At 40.1% G+C, this 19,525-nt stretch overlaps 2 protein-coding genes across 4 annotated transcripts in view; both read left to right on the plus strand.

Annotated features, from left to right (window-relative positions):
- The first annotated feature begins 104 nt into the window (after positions 1 to 104).
- Positions 105 to 7,205, plus strand: TEX30 (testis expressed 30). 3 transcript variants are annotated; one of them, XM_007461518.1, is made up of 6 exons: positions 105 to 248; positions 3,346 to 3,419; positions 3,913 to 4,143; positions 4,921 to 4,972; positions 5,499 to 5,704; positions 6,550 to 7,023. In XM_007461518.1, exons 2-6 carry the CDS (start codon positions 3,405 to 3,407, stop codon positions 6,721 to 6,723), a joined length of 678 nt encoding a protein of 225 aa, XP_007461580.1. In that variant the 5' UTR covers positions 105 to 248; positions 3,346 to 3,404; the 3' UTR covers positions 6,724 to 7,023. The 3 variants fall into 3 exon arrangements, with proteins under 3 accessions (XP_007461580.1, XP_007461581.1, XP_007461582.1); XM_007461519.1 differs by lacking the exon at positions 3,346 to 3,419 and having other exon boundaries at positions 6,550 to 7,205; XM_007461520.1 differs by lacking the exons at positions 105 to 248; positions 5,499 to 5,704 and having other exon boundaries at positions 3,405 to 3,419; positions 6,550 to 6,590.
- Positions 7,206 to 11,386: 4,181 nt separating this feature from the next.
- The window catches only part of LOC103080966 (coiled-coil domain-containing protein 168), a 28,224-nt gene continuing 20,085 nt past the window's right edge, over positions 11,387 to 19,525 (plus strand). The window contains 4 exon segments of the mRNA XM_082931225.1: positions 11,387 to 11,614; positions 11,739 to 11,772; positions 11,870 to 11,903; positions 18,913 to 19,525. The exon segment at positions 18,913 to 19,525 is cut by the window's right edge and continues 3,522 nt beyond it. Of these exon segments, the coding sequence (XP_082787351.1) occupies positions 11,387 to 11,614; positions 11,739 to 11,772; positions 11,870 to 11,903; positions 18,913 to 19,525 (909 nt within the window).

A 19,525-nucleotide genomic window follows, 5' to 3' on the forward strand; every position in this document is an offset into this window, starting at 1 on the left:
CCCCAGCGTCGGAGAGCGGCCGCTACCGCAGCCGCGTCCCCGCCGGCAGCGGCGGGAAAACTCTCGCTCCCAGCGGGCACCGCGCGCCGGCTCGCGCGCCCTGTGGGGGCGGGGCCTGCGTGCGCGTGCGCCGTAGCGGGACGCACTGGCGGGTGAGGCGAGGCGGTCCCTTCGAGTTAGAGTGTGGAAGTTCGCTCCCTGAAGAGAGTGAGGGCGGTTAGGTGCTCCCGGCCACTTTCCCGTCCCCGGTAAGTGTGGCGGCGGCGGCTGGGGCCGCCAGATAGGGGACGGCTTCCGAGGGGCCCGGGGGCTTCCCGTGGCCCCGCCTGAGGCGTGTCGGGCTCGCGGCCGTTGCCCCTCAGGGGCTGTTGGGCGGCTCCGTGAGGCGTGAGGCGTCGGTTCAGTCCCGCGGGCCGCGGCCGCTGGGGCTCCGGCCGTCCGGCCGTCCGGTCGGGAGGCGGCGTGAGGGGACGGTGCGGGCGGGGAGAGCCGAGCGGCTCTGGCCTGGGTCCCGCGAGCCGGACACCGGCGGCCTCCGAGAGCGCTGGCGGGCGGAATCGGACGGTCATCGGGCACCTTTGCGTCCCGAGCTCCGGGAGTGTCGGCTCTCGGACCGTTCGTTGTTGACGCCGCCAGGTTATCGGCCTCCCCCCCGCCCCCCAGAGGACTTGAACTCTCAAGGCTGGCGTCTAGCCCCGCGATTTCCAGCGTCCCGCTTCGACGCGGTGGTTGAGGCGCGGGCGTTTGCCCGTGGACGGTTACGGGAGGGGTGGCATCTGACCTCCGGCATCAGATGTGATCGCCGTCGCCTCGTGGGCGTGACGCTCGCGACGTGGGCACGGGACTCCATGCAATGAACCTTCGCAGCCTCCCCGAGGTTGGTTGGTGGCGTCAGCCGCCTTTGCAGCTGAGACGCTGCCCTGTCTGACCCCCAGAGCCCGGCATGCTGACAGCCTGGACGGTCTAGGCCAGGTTGGGGTTACGTCCTGCAGCCGTTTCGCTGTTTCCCGAGTAGCCCAGCTCGCGCGCACTGTTGCGGGAGGGCAGACTGTGCGTGCCCCGTGAAGTCTGGAAGGCAGGGGCGTTTTCCAGAAAAAGGGCAGCGGCAGCGCAAAAAGCCCAAACGCCCACGGCCGGCAGACGGATAGTAGAGCACTCTAGGTTCAGAGGGTGGGTTGAATACGTGTGTACCTAATTTTCCTCCCTCCTGAAATCTCACTAAAAGTCCAGCAAAGGGATTTTCAAAAAGACGCACACCCACAAGGATGAAGAAAATGCGACAGGAAACAACAGCAATAAGATACTGGGCTCCAGAAAGCCCAAGCCTTAGCAGATCAGCTTAATTCTAAACCAGCAGCAGGGAGTGCTGGGGGAACAGTTCTCCGTCAGAAACAGAGTCTTCCGAAATGTGCAGAAGGTGGCAGCGAAAGGAATGGCGCTGGGGATGGATGTGGAGGGCTGTACCTCGGTGAAGCGCGCCGGAGAAGTAGGTAGACCGCCGGCGCTCTCTCCCCGTGTCAGATTGTTGGATTCTGCTTCTCTCCCATTAGAAGACTGGAGGCTGGTCTCTTGAGAACTTAAAGCAGGATCTTTGAACCAGGGGACCCCGGACACAGTTACGAGGCTCCCTTTATGAAAACAGGGACAATGAAGATTGAAGTCCATCATCCCCCCAGAACTTTCTGCAGCCAGTCTGATACCCTTGAGGCTCAAATATGAGAATTCTACATGCGCACACGCGCGCGCGCGCGCGCACACACACACACACACACACATACACTCATATAAAGGGAAAGATATACACAGTAAGTTAGTCACAGTGGTTGCTTCTGGGAAGGGAAAGGAACGTGGCTGGGGGAAAAATGGGAGGAGACTTAACTACTGTTAACTGTTTTAAAATTGTGTACCATGTGTGTATATTACCTATTCAAAAATGAAAAGTATTTCTTAAAAAATAATTGTAAGTGAATACACCCTTTGACACAGGAATTTTTCTTACAGATATGTCTACACACGTGAAAATAATGTTAAGTACAGTGCCACTCATTGCAATATGGTTTTAGCAAAAGATTGGAAACAATCTCATTTTAATTGATAGATGGTTGGTAAAACAAATTATGTACAACCCTTCCTTGGAATATTCTATAGCCATAAAAAAACAAGAATCTCATTGTATAAGGAAATGAGTAATCACCAAGATACATATTGTGGGGGGGGTTCAGAAAAGTAGGTCACCAGTTTATAAAAAGAAAAAGGAGATGTGTGTGTCTGTATATATATATATATAAAATATCTGAAAGACAGCAGAATATTGGTTGCCTTTGAAGAGAGGATCTGGATGGTAAGGCAAAAGTGGAATGAGGGAGAGACTTTCCACTGTATATTTTTGTATCTTTTTAACTTTGGACCATGTTATTATCTATTCAGTGAATGAATTAGTAAATGTTAATGGGAAAAAAGATGAATAATGGAGATCCTGACATTGATGATATCCTGAACAATAAAAGATCTCATACTATAGGAAGGAATGCTGCATAACAACCCTGAAATCTCTGGCTCCCAGCATTTCATGCTCTTGGTTCTTCAGGTAGACACTTCATGGTTCTTCAGTGGTTTAGATGTTGGTTGGACTAGGCTGGACTCCAGACTTTAGTTTTGGGTTCTGGTCTTGCTCCATGTGTCTTCATTCTGGAACCCAGGCTAAAAAAAGCAAAAATACATGAAGCATGTTTTTCTCAGGGCTGAAGGCAAGAGTTCAAGAGCACTTCTGGAAATTTGCCATGCCTCAGCTCAGAAGTGGCACATTGAAACATATTCTGTTGATTAAAGCAAGTCACATAGCCAAGCCCAAAGGCAATAGGGTGGAGATTTACACTCTGCCTACTGGGAGGCTCTGCATAGTCTCAGGACAAAGGGTGTGGATGTGTACTTCCATTGCAGGGTCGGAGGAAGAGCTGGGAATGATAAAGACGAAGGAAATGGGTTAATAGAAAGATGCTGTGAAATTAAGTTGAAGATGGTTGAGAATAAAGATGCTTAGGGAAAAAAATACATATATATTTTTTACAGTATTAACAAGATACAGCATCCTACTTTGATATGAATTTTCTTAAGGCATCCATGTGAAGATATCACATTGCCTTTATCTTAAATAACATCTGCCAGCCCCACACCTGGTCCTATAACAAACTCTGAGTGACAGTAGGAATGAAAATAAATAATGTGCTTGTAAAGACATCAGTTCTTAGAGAAGTAGTTCTAAATGTTTACTTTAGCTACTGAGTGTGTTCATTCATAGTTCTTGTGTCTGCCAACCCACCTTTCACAACAGAATCTTCTTTTCAGGGAGATGTCCTTTGCTTCTCAGATGTAATGCACTTTAAGTTTGTTATTCAACAGTGAAAATGAGTCATACAGAGGTAATACATATTTTCATACATTCTGCATCTTCAAGGTTCCTTTTTTTTTTTTTTTTTTTGTAGTCATATGGCTCCAGAGTAATTTTCTTATTTTCATCTTGTACTGTGAGAGACAGCATAGCATTAGTGGTTAAGAGTGAGGACTTTGGAGCAGACTGCCTGAGTTTGGATCCTAGCTAATTGGATATATAACCTTGGGCACATTATGTAAGCTACTGTGCCTCAGTTTTCTCAGCTGTAAAATGGAGATAGTAACAGTACTTGCCTCTTAGAATTCTTAGGAATGTTAAATGATTTAATACATACAAAGCAATTATAATAGTACCTGACACAATAAGTATTTCTTAAATATTAGTTATTATTAATATCATTGCTTTTTATTTGGAGGCTGTGACTTGAATCATGGGTCTTGCAGAATGAACATATATAGTTATTCATTTGTCTGAATAGGCAAGGAAGTAATTTTTGATCCATTTATTCTCTTGAATTCCAGGTTAAATTAAAAATACCTTTTGGAAATAAATTACTAGATGCTGTTTGTTTGGTACCTAACAAGAGCTTAACATATGGAATAATTCTTACACATGGAGCATCAGGAGATATGAATCTTCCTCATTTGATGTCACTGGCATCCCATCTTGCATCTCATGGTTTTTTTAGCCTGAGGTTTACCTGTAAAGGCCTTAATATTGTACATAGAATTAAGGCATATAAATCAGTTTTGGTAAGAAAATTTCTTTATATTTACTTATGACAGAATTCTGTTTTTAAAATTCATAATAAATTTAAGACAAATTTTATTAGCAGTCGTTTGATTTAATTTAAAAATCCTTTAATGAGTATTCTTAGAAACTCAGCAGTGTATGAAGGCTGTGTAATGGTCAGATTTCTCTTTTTTGCCATCAGTTAGTTCCCATGGGGATGAGTGCTTACATCATAAATGTTTCTCCCTGATACTGCCAAAGAATCTACTTATGATGTAATTTCCATATTGAAATTTAGGATATATAGCTCTAGGTATTTTGCCTCGTATACTATGAATGTACAAATAATACATGATTTCTGTATTAGAAACTATAAAACCCCTGGATAAAACAAGTCTGAAATTTCTTTTAATCCAGATTACTTCAAGCTTACTGAGTTTTTCAGAGCTTTAAATTAGATGTTAGTATTATCACATTTTGTATTAGTTGGAAGCTTTTACTGGCTTTTCTTCCCTCCACGATTTGTTCTTTAAAAATATTTTAGTACTTGAATTTGTTTTAGACAGTGTTTTTTTCCCACTTATTTGCCTGTATTACCCAGTTTATGATTTGACAGTGAAGGCATGACCAGAGAGCAAAGAATTGATTACCTCTTCCAAGAAAAATCCCTTGAAATTTCTTGATTGTTTTTGCAAAAATTTTCATACATTTCAGTAATGATGAGAAGATATATGTTGGTTTTCCAGTGGAATATTTCATGGGAGAAGAATTGATAATTTTTTGGTCAATTTTTCTAGAATTACCTAAAGACCTCAGGAGAATACAAACTTGCAGGTGTTTTCCTTGGAGGTAAGTTTTCAACACTTGTGGATACTTGTTCTAAAGTCTACTCATATTAATATAGGAATAGGTAATTGAGAATTAAAATTAATGACAGGAAGAGACTTAACGGATTTTTTGTTTTGTTTCGGTAAGTCACTTCCTGGTGTAACACCAAGATACTTTAATATTTAAATCTAATTTAAACCTCATATATATGTGTTATAACCTGAAGAGGTCTCCTTTTATTTATATCCCTGAATCACCCCCTCTCAAATGATTCCTTCACAAGGATTGTCTTCACCACTTCAAGTATTCTTTTGGAAAATAATTCCTTTTTTTTTTTTTTTTAAGATTTGACTTACGATCAGTTTTTAGCTCTTCACAAGTCTATGGGTATTGCAGCTTTTTAATTGGCACCTGTTGTAGTTAATATTTATTGATAAGCAATATGATGGATGAACAGTGAATGAAATCTGATTTGCCACATTATCATCACCACTACTTTATGTGAATGTTGATATTTCAAACTGAACTTAATTTTAATTGGTTTTAGGTCGTTCAATGGGCTCAAGAGCAGCTGCTTCTGTAATGTGTCATATTGAGCCAGATGATGCTGATGATTTTGTTCGAGGTCTCATTTGTATTTCCTATCCACTGCACCATCCAAAGCAGCAGCATAAACTTAGAGATGAAGATCTCTTTCGTATAAAAGATCCTGTACTGTTTGTGTCAGGCTCAGCAGATGAAATGTGTGAAAAGGTGAATTATAACTTGATATTTGTGTGAATGAGAGAGAAAGAATGAAAGAAACATCTTGGGAACAAGATATTACCTGCAACATTCAGTCTCTTTAAAAAGATGCTGATTTTAGGGACTTGCCCGGTGGTCCAGTGGTTAAGACTCTGCACTTCCAATGCAGGGGGTGCAGGTTTGATCCCTGGTTGGGGAACTAAGATCCCACATGCTGTGGCCAAAAGTAAATAAATAAATAAATTAATTAATTATTTTAAAAAAGATGCTGATTTTACTAATGCTAGTTTTTTTCCTTAGTTAACCCTGTTGCTTTGGAGAACCTAAAAATATAAGCATACTGACAATATTCATCCCCCTGTAAAGAGTGTTGGTAAATGGATTAACTCTCACGTAGAAAATGAAGGATTAATATCTGAATCTTGTGAATTTCGGATTACTAGACTGTACGTTTGGTTTATCATTTCAGCATTTAAGCAGATCTCTTCAATTTGTTATAAAGTTGACTCTTGAAAAAAAAGTAACTTGTACATATTACAAAATTTTAGTGTATTTCCCAGAGCATATAAATAATTTCCTTGGGGAAAACATTTTTTAAGAGAATTTTTTTGGCTGTGGTTTACTTAATGACGTTTTAGCATCAGTAATGAATGCCTAATCTGTTCTGTTGTGTTGCTGTATCTGTAAAACATGGACTGCCACTTCTTGCACGTTCAATTGCCTCAAAAGTTAGCTGTAGACTAGGTTTTAATATTTAGTGAATGGATGCCAGTATAGGTGCGGTGGGAGAGAGGATATCTTTACTGAACACCAGTAGAACGTTAGTCTAGTATCCTCTTCTTTTTTCCCTTTAGAACTTGTTGGAGAAAGTGGCACAGAAAATGCAAGCTCCTAATAAAATCCACTGGATTGAGAAAGCAAGTCATTCCATGGCAGTGAAAGGACGGTCAACAAATGATGTTTTCAAAGAAATAAATACACAGATTTTGTTTTGGATCCAGGAAATCACTGAAATGGACAAGAAATAATTGTCTGTAGTTACAAGCTATGTTATTTTGAATACAAATACAGTTAATTTGTTAAAGAACAACATACCTCTCAGCATTATGACATATATTTCAGACTAATTTAATGTTCTTTAATGTTCTCCCATTTTTAAAACACATTTTAATTGTGAAATTAATGCCCTTTACAAAGTGTCTTTTGAAAGCACTGTTATAGTTGTATAAAGATGATGTACAAATATTGAAGGTGGTCTAAATATAATTTATTTTCTTTAATATAGTTAAGTTTTGAAAAATTAAACATTGAATTTTGTTACAACAGAACTTTTGTCTTATTGCTGTGCAACTGAGAAAGTACTTTTAATTTTGCAGAGCAGTGTCATCTTTATGAAAGGAAAACAACACTAAAGTCAGTTTTATAGAATGTGTACATCTATTAACCTAATCTTTTAATAAATTTCAAGGGATGGATACATTTTCAAATATGGGGACTCTGAACATTGTTTTCAGAATAAAGTAACAACTTTCATTCATTAAATGTTTACTGAAGGCCTGTTATAGGCAAAGCCTCATTAGGTTTGCAATGATGAGTAAACACTTGGAGTTTGGTATAGTGGGGGAACTTGATGTCTAAAGCTCTCTGATTAAGGGAAGAATGAAATAAGGAGTAAATAGTGGGACTAACATCTGTGCTGTATCTAGGCAGAGTTAGGGCACTTAATTTTGCCTTGAGAAGTGCAGGTATCACTTGGACTAGGCTTGAATAGTATTGAGTTATATATTAAAAACATAGGTTCTATATTTCCTATAAAGAACACGAAAATGTGATGAGGCTGATGATATATATATATATATATATATATATATAAAGTTTGTAGTGAACAGTGGTTTTCTATAGTAGGAAATTAACTCCCTTCCCTGGTTTCTCTACTGCCCTAAAGTTAGGCCCTTCAGAAAGCGAGGGTGGCCTGGGAAGCTTGCAGATTTTTGAGGTCCCTCACTCCTCCTGCCCTGGTGAAGTTAATGGATTTTAATTACTTGTTAATTTTTCTAAATAGTGCATAAAGAACGAAAACCTAGATAATGGTATCTAAATTATGTGTATTATAGAATGAAATCACATACAACTACAAAATCGAAATTTCCATGCCACTCAGTGTACAACAGTTACTCACTTTTTGACTGAATTTCTTGAACAAGACCCTAACTTAAATAGTATATAATTCTTAACTTTTAAAACAAGAGTGATCAAAATATTATAAAAAATATTTAACCAGAGCCGACAAATATAATAATGGTCTATTTAAAGTGTAAATCAATTGGAAAATATTAATACTGTAAACCAGAAGTGAAACTAAAAAGGAAAATACAAAGGAAAACTTATTATAAAGCAGACTATAATATAAAAGTACAATGAAGAAAGAGATTTAAAATGTTACTAACCAGCTATGTAAATTAAACTATCGGCATAATATGGATGACCAAAGATACTACTATAAATATAGGGATGTTGTAGAAGGTCATTTAAAGTTGATTTTACCCTGAGTTACCTATGAGAAACTATATATATATATTTTTTTGCGGTTCATGGGCCTCTCACTGTTGCGGCCTCTCCCATTGTAGAGCACAGGCTCTGGACGTGCAGGCTAAGCGGCCATGGCTCACGGGCCCAGCCGCCCCGCGGGATCCCCGTGGGATCTTCCCGGACCGGGGCACGAACCCGTGTCCCCTGCATCGGCAGGCGGACTCTCAACCACTGCACCACCAGGGAAGCCCAAAACTACTATTCTTGATTGATGAAGTAGCTTGTCATTTGAGAACTGTGTACCTAGCCATGGGTGGGGAACATACAACTGCTAGAGAAAGATATGAGTGATACGTGTAAGGCCAAAATAAACATTTGTGAAAAGGTCCTATCTGGCCTTCTGCACAGGATTGACACATCTTGCAGGGAAAGGGTGCAGCTCCTTCAAGTTTGAGATTATGGTCAAAGAGCTATCCTGGCACCGGCTCTGGTAGGCCCTGATTAATGGCACAACCATTCACCTAAATCAGTAGTTCTCAACTAGGAGTGATTTTGTTCTCTAGGGGACATTTGACAAGGTCTGGAGACATTTTTGGTTGTCATGGCTAGGGTGGGGCTGCTACTGGCCTCTCATAGGTAGGAGAAAGGCATATGCTAATATCCTGCAGTGTACAGGACAACCAGCCATTACAAAGATGCACCCGGTCCAAAATGCCAGTAATGCCTAGGCTGAGGAAGCTAGTCCTTGACAAACCAGCTTTGGGGTTATCTTTAAATCCTTTCTCCTTCACCATTAGCTTCTCTGCACCACTTCTGAATCCATTTGCTTCCTTTTAGTTGCCAAATCCTGTGTTTTCAGTATCAAAGTCTGATTCTATCCCTGTACTGTAAAATGAATTACAGTAGCCTAATTCATTTTACTATTTTATTGTCTCCTTGGTTCAATAAACCATTTGACACCTCTAACTCAAAAACTGTTGGTGGATCTCCAAGAGTGGCTATTAAGATTAAAGACCTTAGTTCAAGGCTCTCCACGATAGGCCCTATCAACATTTTAACCTTATTTTCTCTCCCCCATACTCTGAACCTGTACACAGTACTCCAGCTAACCTGGATACACAAAGTTTATGAACAAGTCTTTCTGTCTTCTCTTCCTGAAACTTTTTTCTGTTAGTCTTTGTCTGTTACCAAATCATACTCATCCTCCAAGGCCCTTAAATTCTCTTTCCCACTTCACAGCTTTTCTTGAATTACCCCAGCCATCTCTCCCTCAAAGCCACATAATATCTTCTCTTGCTATTCACACTCTGCCTTTTCAGAGATTATTGACATATTTATGCTCTATACAACTAATTACATACTGCTTCGGGTCAGGGAATGGTTTTACTCATCTTTGTATCCATAAAGCACTTGGTGTTACTTGCTCAGTGCCTTAGTCTTTCATTATTCAATAAATCCTTGTATTGAACTAAGATATTAATAACCTTGGTTTTATATTGCTATTTTATACACTTATTACTGGGACTTTCTCTTTACATGTAAAGAACAAAAACCTAGTTCACAATGTCCAAATAGTTCAAAGAGTGTGGCATTGGTAGATATATTTTTTTTAAAAATAGAATTTTTTTCTGGGTGTTTTCTTTCAGTATCTATATTACTGTTAGTAATGGGATTTCTCTGCTGTTATTTTTTATTGTCTTCGTGACTTTTAAAAATAAACATAGCATTTACTTTTTTTTGCTGCTCACTTGAGATTGACATAAGAAGAGGTTTCTAGTGCAAAGGACAGAAGTGTGTATGCTGAAAAATAGGTAATTGTACTTTTATTAGTAGTCAAGTACTTAAATAACAAAAATGACAAAGCCCTGGAGGGGATGGGGGTACTCTTCTTTACCTCTCTGCAGACTTAAGCATCAGCGGGAGTGGTACACAGAAGTTCCTTTTCAGTTCTTATAAGAGCTATTCGTGGTATACTAATTAGGGATTCAGTGTCATCAAGCCCTAAAAGATCTAAGGAACTAGAGAGTTCCTTAATGTTAAAACGCTCAACCCCCTTTAAGATAGTTAACATTAAATGAATTAGAGAATGCCATCAGGCAAGAGAAATTGAGTATTTTGCCAGCTGCATTAAATATTATAGAAAACCCCAGCAGAAATAAAATCACCCTGATCGTGTGTATGGATGGGGAGTCAGAGAGGAGGGTGGACCTTACCCTAGAAAAATCCAGAGGAATTGTTGAAGTTTCTTCTAAAACTAAGGAATGCCTACCATGCATTCCAGAGAGCTATACTTTGCAAAGACAAACCCCATGATCACAGTTAAACTAAATTAAGATCATAAATACCTGTCGGCTATGGTCCAGTAGACTGGGAGAGTGTAAACTCCTAGGATGCGTCATTGATCTCATTATCTCTTAATACTCAAGGGAAGTAAGAGCTCAATAAATCTTTCTTGCACTCAGTTAAAGTTATGTGACAGAAGAGGCCTGAACAGTTAACTCTGGTGTAAAGAATTACACTTCTTTCCTCAACTGACCTTGAATAAGTGAAGACAAAGGAAGAATTAATTCATTACATCTTCAAAGGGAAAGTGCTCTAAATCCAAGGTAGTATTAATATTTTCATTAATAGTCCAGACTTTTTTGTATACTTGTGACTAAACTACTCTCTAGACTTTGAGGGAAGGTGAGCAGTGCTTAGATCTGGCTCTGCCCCACCCTAATTCTGACATCAGCAAGCGTCACAAGTAGCTGCTCCTTGGAATCAACAGAAACAGGGTGAAGAGGAAATTCACCAGGAGACCACTCCAAAATCTACCAAAATCTAACTTGGGTTTCAGCATCACAGTAGATTGTCGAAGAGGAACACAGTTGACAGACCCCTCTAACAAAAAGAAATATAAAATGAGGTGTTCTATTTTACTAAAAAAATCAAGTTGATGTGAGCTCAGTTAAATACCCACTATGACACGTACCTCACTTTTCTTAGACCCAGAGCAATCACTGCTGCACTTGACAAGGCACTGGGTGGCACTGGACATTTTTTTTCTGGCAGAGCATTGCATGTGGTTATGAGATGGGCATACCACCTTTTTGTGCTTTGGGGCATCCAGAATCGAGGACTTTGGAATGAAGACATCAGTCTATTTCACATAACATAAAAATGTCAAAGCAATTTTATTTCTTAAAAATAGTGGGTGGATTGGAAAATAATGCATTTTTGACATTATGGGACCTTCTAGAGTCCTGGACTTCTCAAAATAACTGGATGGCAATCTTATTTATAATTTTTCTGGGAATTATCTTTGAGATCATACTCATAAAGATTTGTACAGCCTTTCAGAAGAAGCCTGCACTTCCTTCAGCAAAGGATAATACAGATGCCCACAAGGTAAGAACAAATGCTTGATTTCCTTTTCCCCGATTTTTCAAAGTAACACATAAGAATGACTTATAAAATTGTGGAAGTTTGAAATTTGGATTACTCTAATATTTTATTGCCTTCCTTGAAACAGAAAGAAGACAGTTGCCTTAAAAGCATGAAATTTGGTAAGTATCCTACAATTTAATATTTTAATATAAAACTTGTTCAGCCTGAGCTTCTCCTTTTGGTGCTCTGACATTTTTTATTCCCATTTATCTCTAGGTAACTGGTCAATTCATTCATCTTCAGAAGAAAGGTAAGTGATGTATTTTGAAATTAGATGAAACAGGTTGGTTTTGTTCTACTCAAAATTACATCTGAATTACAGAAAAAGGTTTTCCCATTTGTATGGAGGATGACAGCTGTTCAACATCATAGTTCAGTCGAACTCTGATTTTTAAATGGTTGCTCTGTTCCAAGCTGTGTTAAATGGCTTTTTATGTATTGTTGAAATTATCCTTTTAGGTAGGTAGACTCATTACCATTTTTACAAGTGAGGAAAATAAAGCTTAGAGAGGTTAAGTGGCTTGCTTCCCTACCCCATCCTCTCTCCAATACACATGAAGAAGTAATAATCACCAGTTCTGAAAATTCAGTTGAAAAATACTCATTTAGCACCTACTGTGAACCGAGCAGATCCTGAGCTAAGTGCTGCAAGAGTGACATGAAATGAGTTTATATCATCAGCATCCTAAGGATGTCTGAGTGCTAGAGATTAAATACAGACATCACTGACTCTTGTTGCTATCAGTATCTTAATTGGTTTCATCAAAGTCCATTCAGCAGTCATTAGATATCCCTATACAATGGACATTGGGTTTTATACTGGGATACAATTAATAAGATGGTATCTGTTCTCCGGAAGCTTATACTCTTGTGGAGGAGACATAGATCTAGAGATGATTGCTTGCAGTTCAGTAACACAGTGATAGGAGTACTATGAGAACATCTAGGAGGTACCTAAGCCAGCATAGGGGTGTTGGGCTGGCTTCATGAAGAAGGTTATACTGGAGCTGAATTTTAAAGGATAAGTGAAAATTAGTCAGAAAAAGACAGTGGGTTAGGAGGATAAGAAAGGCAATTATAAGCCATGAGCAGAGGCAAGGAAATAAGGAACAGGGTATGTGCAATAAATTATGATGATTTCAGAGTTGCTAGAATGCTAAGGATGAGTCAGGGAGTAGTGGGAGATGAAGGTGAAAAAATATGCAGGAGTCAGATCATAGGGGACTTTCTATACCCTGTTAAGAAGCTTGGAGTTTATTCTGATAGTGAGTAGCCACTGAAGGTGGTTAAGCGTAGGAGTGACACAGTTTTGTGTTATAGCTAGATCACTAGTAGCTAGCTGTGTGGAGTATGCATCTGAAAATTACTTTAATTTCTTTCAGTTGTCAGTAAAGGGGCTTTATTCATTTAACCTGGTTGCTCTATTTTTATATTGAGTACTAGCAACTCTAGTTATAAAGTGGGTGTCCTGAGAAATAGTAACAGTATCTGGAAGTACGGGGAGCTGGAATCCCAGTCGGGGTTGGCTGGGAACACGAATGCCAGAGCAAACCAGGACACCTCAGAAGTGCATCCACCATAAACGATCATCCAGAAGTCAACTGGACAGACCAGGAGTTGGTGTTTGAGGTGTACAGGGCTTAGGTGTGCACTGTGATTGAAGATTCTCATGTAACTAAAAGCCAGAGGACTGACAGACGAGAGAGGAAGCCACAAGAGGAAGTGCGGAGAAAAGGACTTTTAGCACCAGGATCAAGATAATCTGAGAGTTTCCCCATCCCTCTGTGCCATTATTCCATTCCTGCTTAGGCTCAATTAAATACTTTTAATAGGCGTTAGGGAAAAGTAATTGAGAAGAAGAGATTGGGGGGGGATGGTGTTGAGGGAAAAGGGTTAGGAAAGAGATATGGCTTCCACAGTGGCAGTACATTGTAGTGAAAAAACACATTTTGAATTAAAAAGGTCTAGGTGTATGTCATAGTTCTGCCTCTAAATGATGGCATGGCCTTGGGCAAATGACTTAAACTCACTCCTTTTCCTTACTTTGAAAATAGCAGTTAGAAGAATTACCTCTTAGGAATGTCATGAAGATTCGTTAAAATGATATGTGTAACAAAGCAAAAATATTTTACCGTGGCACCAGAATTCCTTTTTGGGGTAGAATTATATTTGGGAGAGCCTCTTAAATTATTTTGAGGTAAAAGGGCTTAAATATTTGTAGAACCTCAAGCATAAAAATGGTTGAAGTTGCACTGCATCAGAGACTGAGTGGGTTTTGTCTTACTTATGCGATGAGAGAGAAGAGAAAGGGGAGGGGTGGGCAGAGAACAGGGAGGAGCAGGGGAAGCATGTAGGGCTCAGGACCAAATGGCACAAAGGACGTCAAAGGATGAGCCTACCACTCAGTATCCAGAGTCAGGGAGAGCCGTGCTGGCCAGGCAGAGTCTCGGTGAGCCACGCAAACTGCTGATCTTATATCCATTGAGTTTTGGGAAATGGTTTGTTTCAGGGTTGACCTCAGCCTTAGATGTGTGTTCCTGGGAAAGTCTGCCATCAATTGCTTGAGTTTCAAAGATTAAAGCTGTCACTGGTTGGTTTCAGAAGTGTATTTCCTGAAGCGAGTTACCATTGATAGACAAAATTGTTTAAAAGCAGATTTGGTGTTTGTTACTATGACTCTAGGATTATGCTATGACTCTACGCCATTGATTGATTTAATTGATTTACAACCACTTCTAGTACTTACTTGTTGCCATGGCTATAGAGCTGTCAGTCTTTTCCTAGGAGTATGGGGAGTTCTTTTTAAATTTTCAAAGGCCAGTTGAGATTCCCTGGTGGGGAGAGGCCAAAGGACATTTGAAAAATACACAGACATACCTAACGGTTAAGTGGGAGTTGTTTGTATTGCTCTAGTTAACTCCCTTCTATATCTGCCTCTAGTTTTTTGTTAAAGTTAGCCACATGTATGGGTGGTTTGTGTATGTTTCCCCCTTCATTGAACCTGAAGAACGGGTTGGGTTGTATGTCTGAATCAGCTTGCTATGGACAAGCATTAGCCATCAGAAAGCTAGAGGTGAAAATGGCCACTCAGCAAATATTACTGAAGGCCTACAATGTGCTGCAGGCCCTTGAGATACAGCGGTGAACAAAACAGACATTGCTTCCCACCTTATGTTTTAGACAGAGGGGAGTCTGATAGTAAATGACAACATGATAAATAAATTATATGGGAGGTACTGATAATTATATGTGATATTGTAAAACAAAAGCTAGTGTAGGGTAAGAGGAATCAGGATGCCAGAAGTAGGAGAAGAGAGGTAGGTGCAATATATGTGGTGGGATTTGACTAAAGCCTTGAAGGGATGGGGAGTTAACCAAACAGAAATGGTAGAAGAGTATTAGAGAGGTTAGAGAGTAGGTGACCAGATCATGGTTGGACCCTGCAGGCCATCTTAAAGACAGTGGCTTTTACTCTGAGTGACAACAGAGGATCATTGTAGGGTTTTATGTGGGAGAATGATATGTTCTGTCTTATATTTTTAAAGGGTTATTCTGCCTGCAGTGTTGAGAGTAGACTATACTGGGTCAAGGGTCTAAGCAGACAGCAGGCTTTTGCAAGTAATCCAAGTGAGAGATAAAGGTAACTTAAACCAGAGTGGTAGCAGTGGAGGTGGTAAGTGGTTAGGATATACTTCAAAACGTAGAATCAGTGGAGTGTGTGGATGTGAGAGAAACGAGTCAAAGATGACTCCAAGATTTTTACCTGAGCAAGTAGGAAAGGTGCAGTTGTCATCAACTGAGATGATGAAAGCTGTGGGTGGAGCAGGGTTTTTGTTTGTTTGTTTGTTTTTGCAGTATGTGGGCCTCTCACCATTGTGGCCTCTCCCGTTCAGGCTCAACGTGCAGGCTTAACGGCCATGGCTCACGGGCCTAGCCGCTCTGTGGCATATGGGATCTTCCCAGACCGGGGCACGAACCCATGTGCCCTGAATCGGCAGGCGGACTCTCAACCACTGCGCCACCAGGGAAGCCCTGGAGCAGGTTTTGATGGGGAGATGAGGAATTTTGTTTTGCAACTGTTGTGTCTTAGATTGATTGGGCATCCAATAGAGATAGTAAGTAGTCTGGGAGAGATGTCTGGTAGAGACAGTGAGTTTCGGGGTTCTTGGCACATAGGCAGTATTAAAAGCCACAGAGAGGGTGAGATTACAAAGGGACTGTGAGAAGATAAGAGGAGCAGGGGCTGAGCCCTGGGGCGCTTCAAAGAGGGCAGGAAGAAGAGGAGGAACCAGCAAAGAAGACTGACAGAGAGGTACCAGTGGGTTAGAAGGATACCCAGGAGAATATGTGGTCTGGAAGCTCTCCAGAGCAGGAAAGACAAATAGTTATATAAGGTATACAAGTGAGGTATCAGACCAATATCCCTTATGAATATAGATGTAGAACCCTCAACAAAATACTAGCAAACCAAGTTCAGCAGCATATTAAAAGGATTATATACTCTGACCAAGTGGGATTATCCTCAAGAATTCAAGGTTGGTTCAACATACATCTAGCATTGTTTTATTATGTTTAAAATCATAATATTAAATTGTTGAAATATTGGTCTTGCATTTCAGCTTTTTTCTATATTTTCCCTGAAATGTGCAAAAAACTAACTCTGTATATGTCTCATATTTTCACTGTTCACTTTCCTAAGTGAATAATACGCCTGTCCTGAGGAAATTTTATCCTAATTATGTCTGGACACTGCTGTAACTTGTTAGGGTCACCTGGACTCCCTAGAATGCTTATGCATCCTGCCTGTATCAGTTAGAATATTTTAATTCTCAAGTAACAGAAAACCATGATTCAAACTGGCATACCAAGAAGAGAATTTATAATAATCATATAATAGGAAATCCTGAGGTAGGATTTGCTTCAAAATTGGTTGATACAGTGCCTCAACAACTTCATTAAGGTCCTGTAACTCTCCCTCTGCCTTTCCTCATGTTGGTTTTACCTTAAGGTGAACAGAAAGATGGCCACAAGAGTTTCAAAATCAGACCAGCATTGTCCAGAGGAAGTAAGAGGCCATTTTTTTCTCTGTCTTGCCTGGGAACAAGGCAACTTTTCCCAGAAGTTGTTAAAAATCTTTGTCTTATGCTGGGATTAGTTCATGCGCATTCCTAATCTAATTACCATGTTAGATTTAGCCTAATCATTTGGGGTAGAATGAATGTTGAAGAGTCCACATCCATGATCATTACTGCAACTCCCAATTTGGCTCTAGTTGTAAGGACAAACGGTGTTACCAAAGGTGACATGATACTAAAGATAATGGGTAGGTGTATTAGTCAGGGTTCTCCAGAGAAATAAAACCAATGGAAGATAGATTAATAGATAGATAGATAGATAATTATAAAAGGAGATTTATAGGAATTGGGTCACATGGTTATGGAGGCTGAGAAGTCCCATGATGTGCCCTCTGAAAGCTGGAGAACCAAGAAAGCAAGTGATATAATTCAGTCCAAGGCAGAAGCCCTGCAGGGAGGGGATGTGCAGCACTGGTGTAAGTCTCAGAGTCCAAAGGCCCAAGAACCAGGGGCTCTGATGTCTTGAGGGCAGGATGGATGAAGATGGATGTCCCGTCTCAAGAAGAGAGAGGGAGAGTTTGCTCTTCCTCCGTCTTTTTGTTCTATTCAGGCCCTTAATGGATTGGATGATGCCCACCCAGTTGGTGAGGGCATATCTTCTTTACTCAGTCTACTGATTCAAATGCTCATCTCCTCCAGAAACATCCTCACAGACACTCAGAAAGAGTGTGGCTTTCTGGGCATCCCTCAGCCCAGTCAAGTTGACACATAAAATTAACCATCACAGTTGGTAACAAAGATGTGTATACAGCCTGTATATTAGATGTTAATAAATTCTCTTAACAGTTGAGAGAAGTTGAAGAAGTATTTAACATATTTTAAATATTCACCTAATAATTTTGTGTTCTCTATGAAAAAAGGCAATCAGTAGTTTAGCCTAAACTACTCCAAATCCTAATTAACAGAATCCAAATCAATGAGATTTTCCTGTATAAAAAAGCATTTAGAGGGCTTCCCTGGTGGTGCAGTGGTTGAGAGTCCGCCTGCCGATGCAGGGGACACGGGTTCGTGCCCCGGTCCGGGAAGATAACACATGCCGCGGAGTGGCTGGGCCCGTGAGATGTGGCCGCTGAGCCTGCGCATCCAGAGCCTGTGCTCCACAACGGGAGAGGCCACAACAGTGAGAGGCCTTCATACCGCCAAAAAAAAAAGCATTTAGAAAAAATGATTTTTGTGATGGGGTATATTTTGATGATTTCATATATTATCTTCATTGTTTATGATGAAGCATTATTTAAAAGTAGGGTTATTCTTCCAGTAAAGTACAAGATAATCTATGTTCCCTGAACAAACAGCTACCAGAATTTCTGACTTAGCTTATATGAGTTTCAGTTGATGACTTTAGGCTGCCTTACCATTAAACAAAACTTAAGGTGCATCAGAATCACCTGGAAAGCTTGTTAAAACTCAAATTTCTGGGCCCCATCCCCAGGTGTCTGATTCAGTAGGTCTGGGGTGGGGCCTGAGATTTTGCATTTCTGATCATTTCCCAAGTGACCCTGATGCTGCTGGTCTGAGCATTGTTAGACCAAGCCTAATCATTTGAGGTAGAAAGGATATTGGAGAGTCCATATCCATGATCATTATTTCAACCCAAAAGTATGTTGAGAAGCACTACCCTAAAATGTAGGCTTTTTTCTTGATCAAAAACAAACAGCTGTTAAAATAATCTGGACTTATTTATAGAAAGCTATAGTTTATGGTATTGGACATTCTTCTGTGGTACCTCTTAAAGTTCCATAACGATATTTTTACTCTTGTCAAAACTTTCATACAGAGAACAGAAACTGATACTCCTTTTAAAAGGATATAATCTTAACCTGCAACTTTGACTGTCAAAATAGACAGTCAAAAGTAGACTTTTGGACAGGTTTTTGAGGAAAAATCCCTCATTCTCCTAGATATGAAAATAATTTACTTCACTTTGTCAGTGGATTGATTTATTAAATGAATGACACTAGGTAATGAATAATTTTGTAATGTGGACAATGACTTTCCAATTTATCTCTATATTGAGCTATGTTTTTATATACTCTATTAGGTTTCCTTAAATCTAGAAGAGATTTCCTGTAGGAAATAGGTCCTCAGTGACAATTGATTTACACACTCTTTTCTTATATTCAGAGTTGATGACTTTTCAGAAAGAACAATTACTTCATCACTTACATCTGAAGGAAATGAAGGGGACTCTGGAGACAGAGTTTCACTGCCAGATGAACCAACACGGGCAAGTACCAGTGAAAGTAAATATCGCCTAAGTCACTTTAGTGAAAGTCATGAGCCATCTTCAGATGGTACTAGCTCGTCTTTGTCACTGTTTCATTCAGAAGTACAGGAAATTTTTCCAAGGTGCAGAGGGTGTCCTGAAAACGAACATGAAACAATACAGTTTTCATCTAAGAAATTATCTTCCATAATGAAAGCCAACGAAAATAAAAATTTGATGTTTTCTTCTGACTTTAACTTTTCAAGAATTTCTAGAATCATTATAGAAAGTGAAGATCTAGATGTGGCACCATGCCCTCCTGCCCATTTATTTCTTTCTAGAGACCAAGTCAGACTTCTGGAAGAAAATGTGAGAAATAAAATTCCTTTAAAATCCAAAGCTACTTTAGAGAGTAAAACTACCTATCTGTACTCAAGGTCTCAGGAGCCCTTGATTCAGAATCAACATCCTGTTAGAATGGACATTTCTGCTGAAGCACAAGATTCTTTTCCGGGACAAAGTGCTCTTCCG

Source organism: Lipotes vexillifer, unplaced genomic scaffold (genome assembly GCF_000442215.2).
Source record: "Lipotes vexillifer unplaced genomic scaffold, Lipotes_vexillifer_v1.1 scaffold655, whole genome shotgun sequence".
In the NCBI taxonomy this organism is placed as follows: domain Eukaryota; kingdom Metazoa; phylum Chordata; class Mammalia; order Artiodactyla; family Lipotidae; genus Lipotes; species Lipotes vexillifer.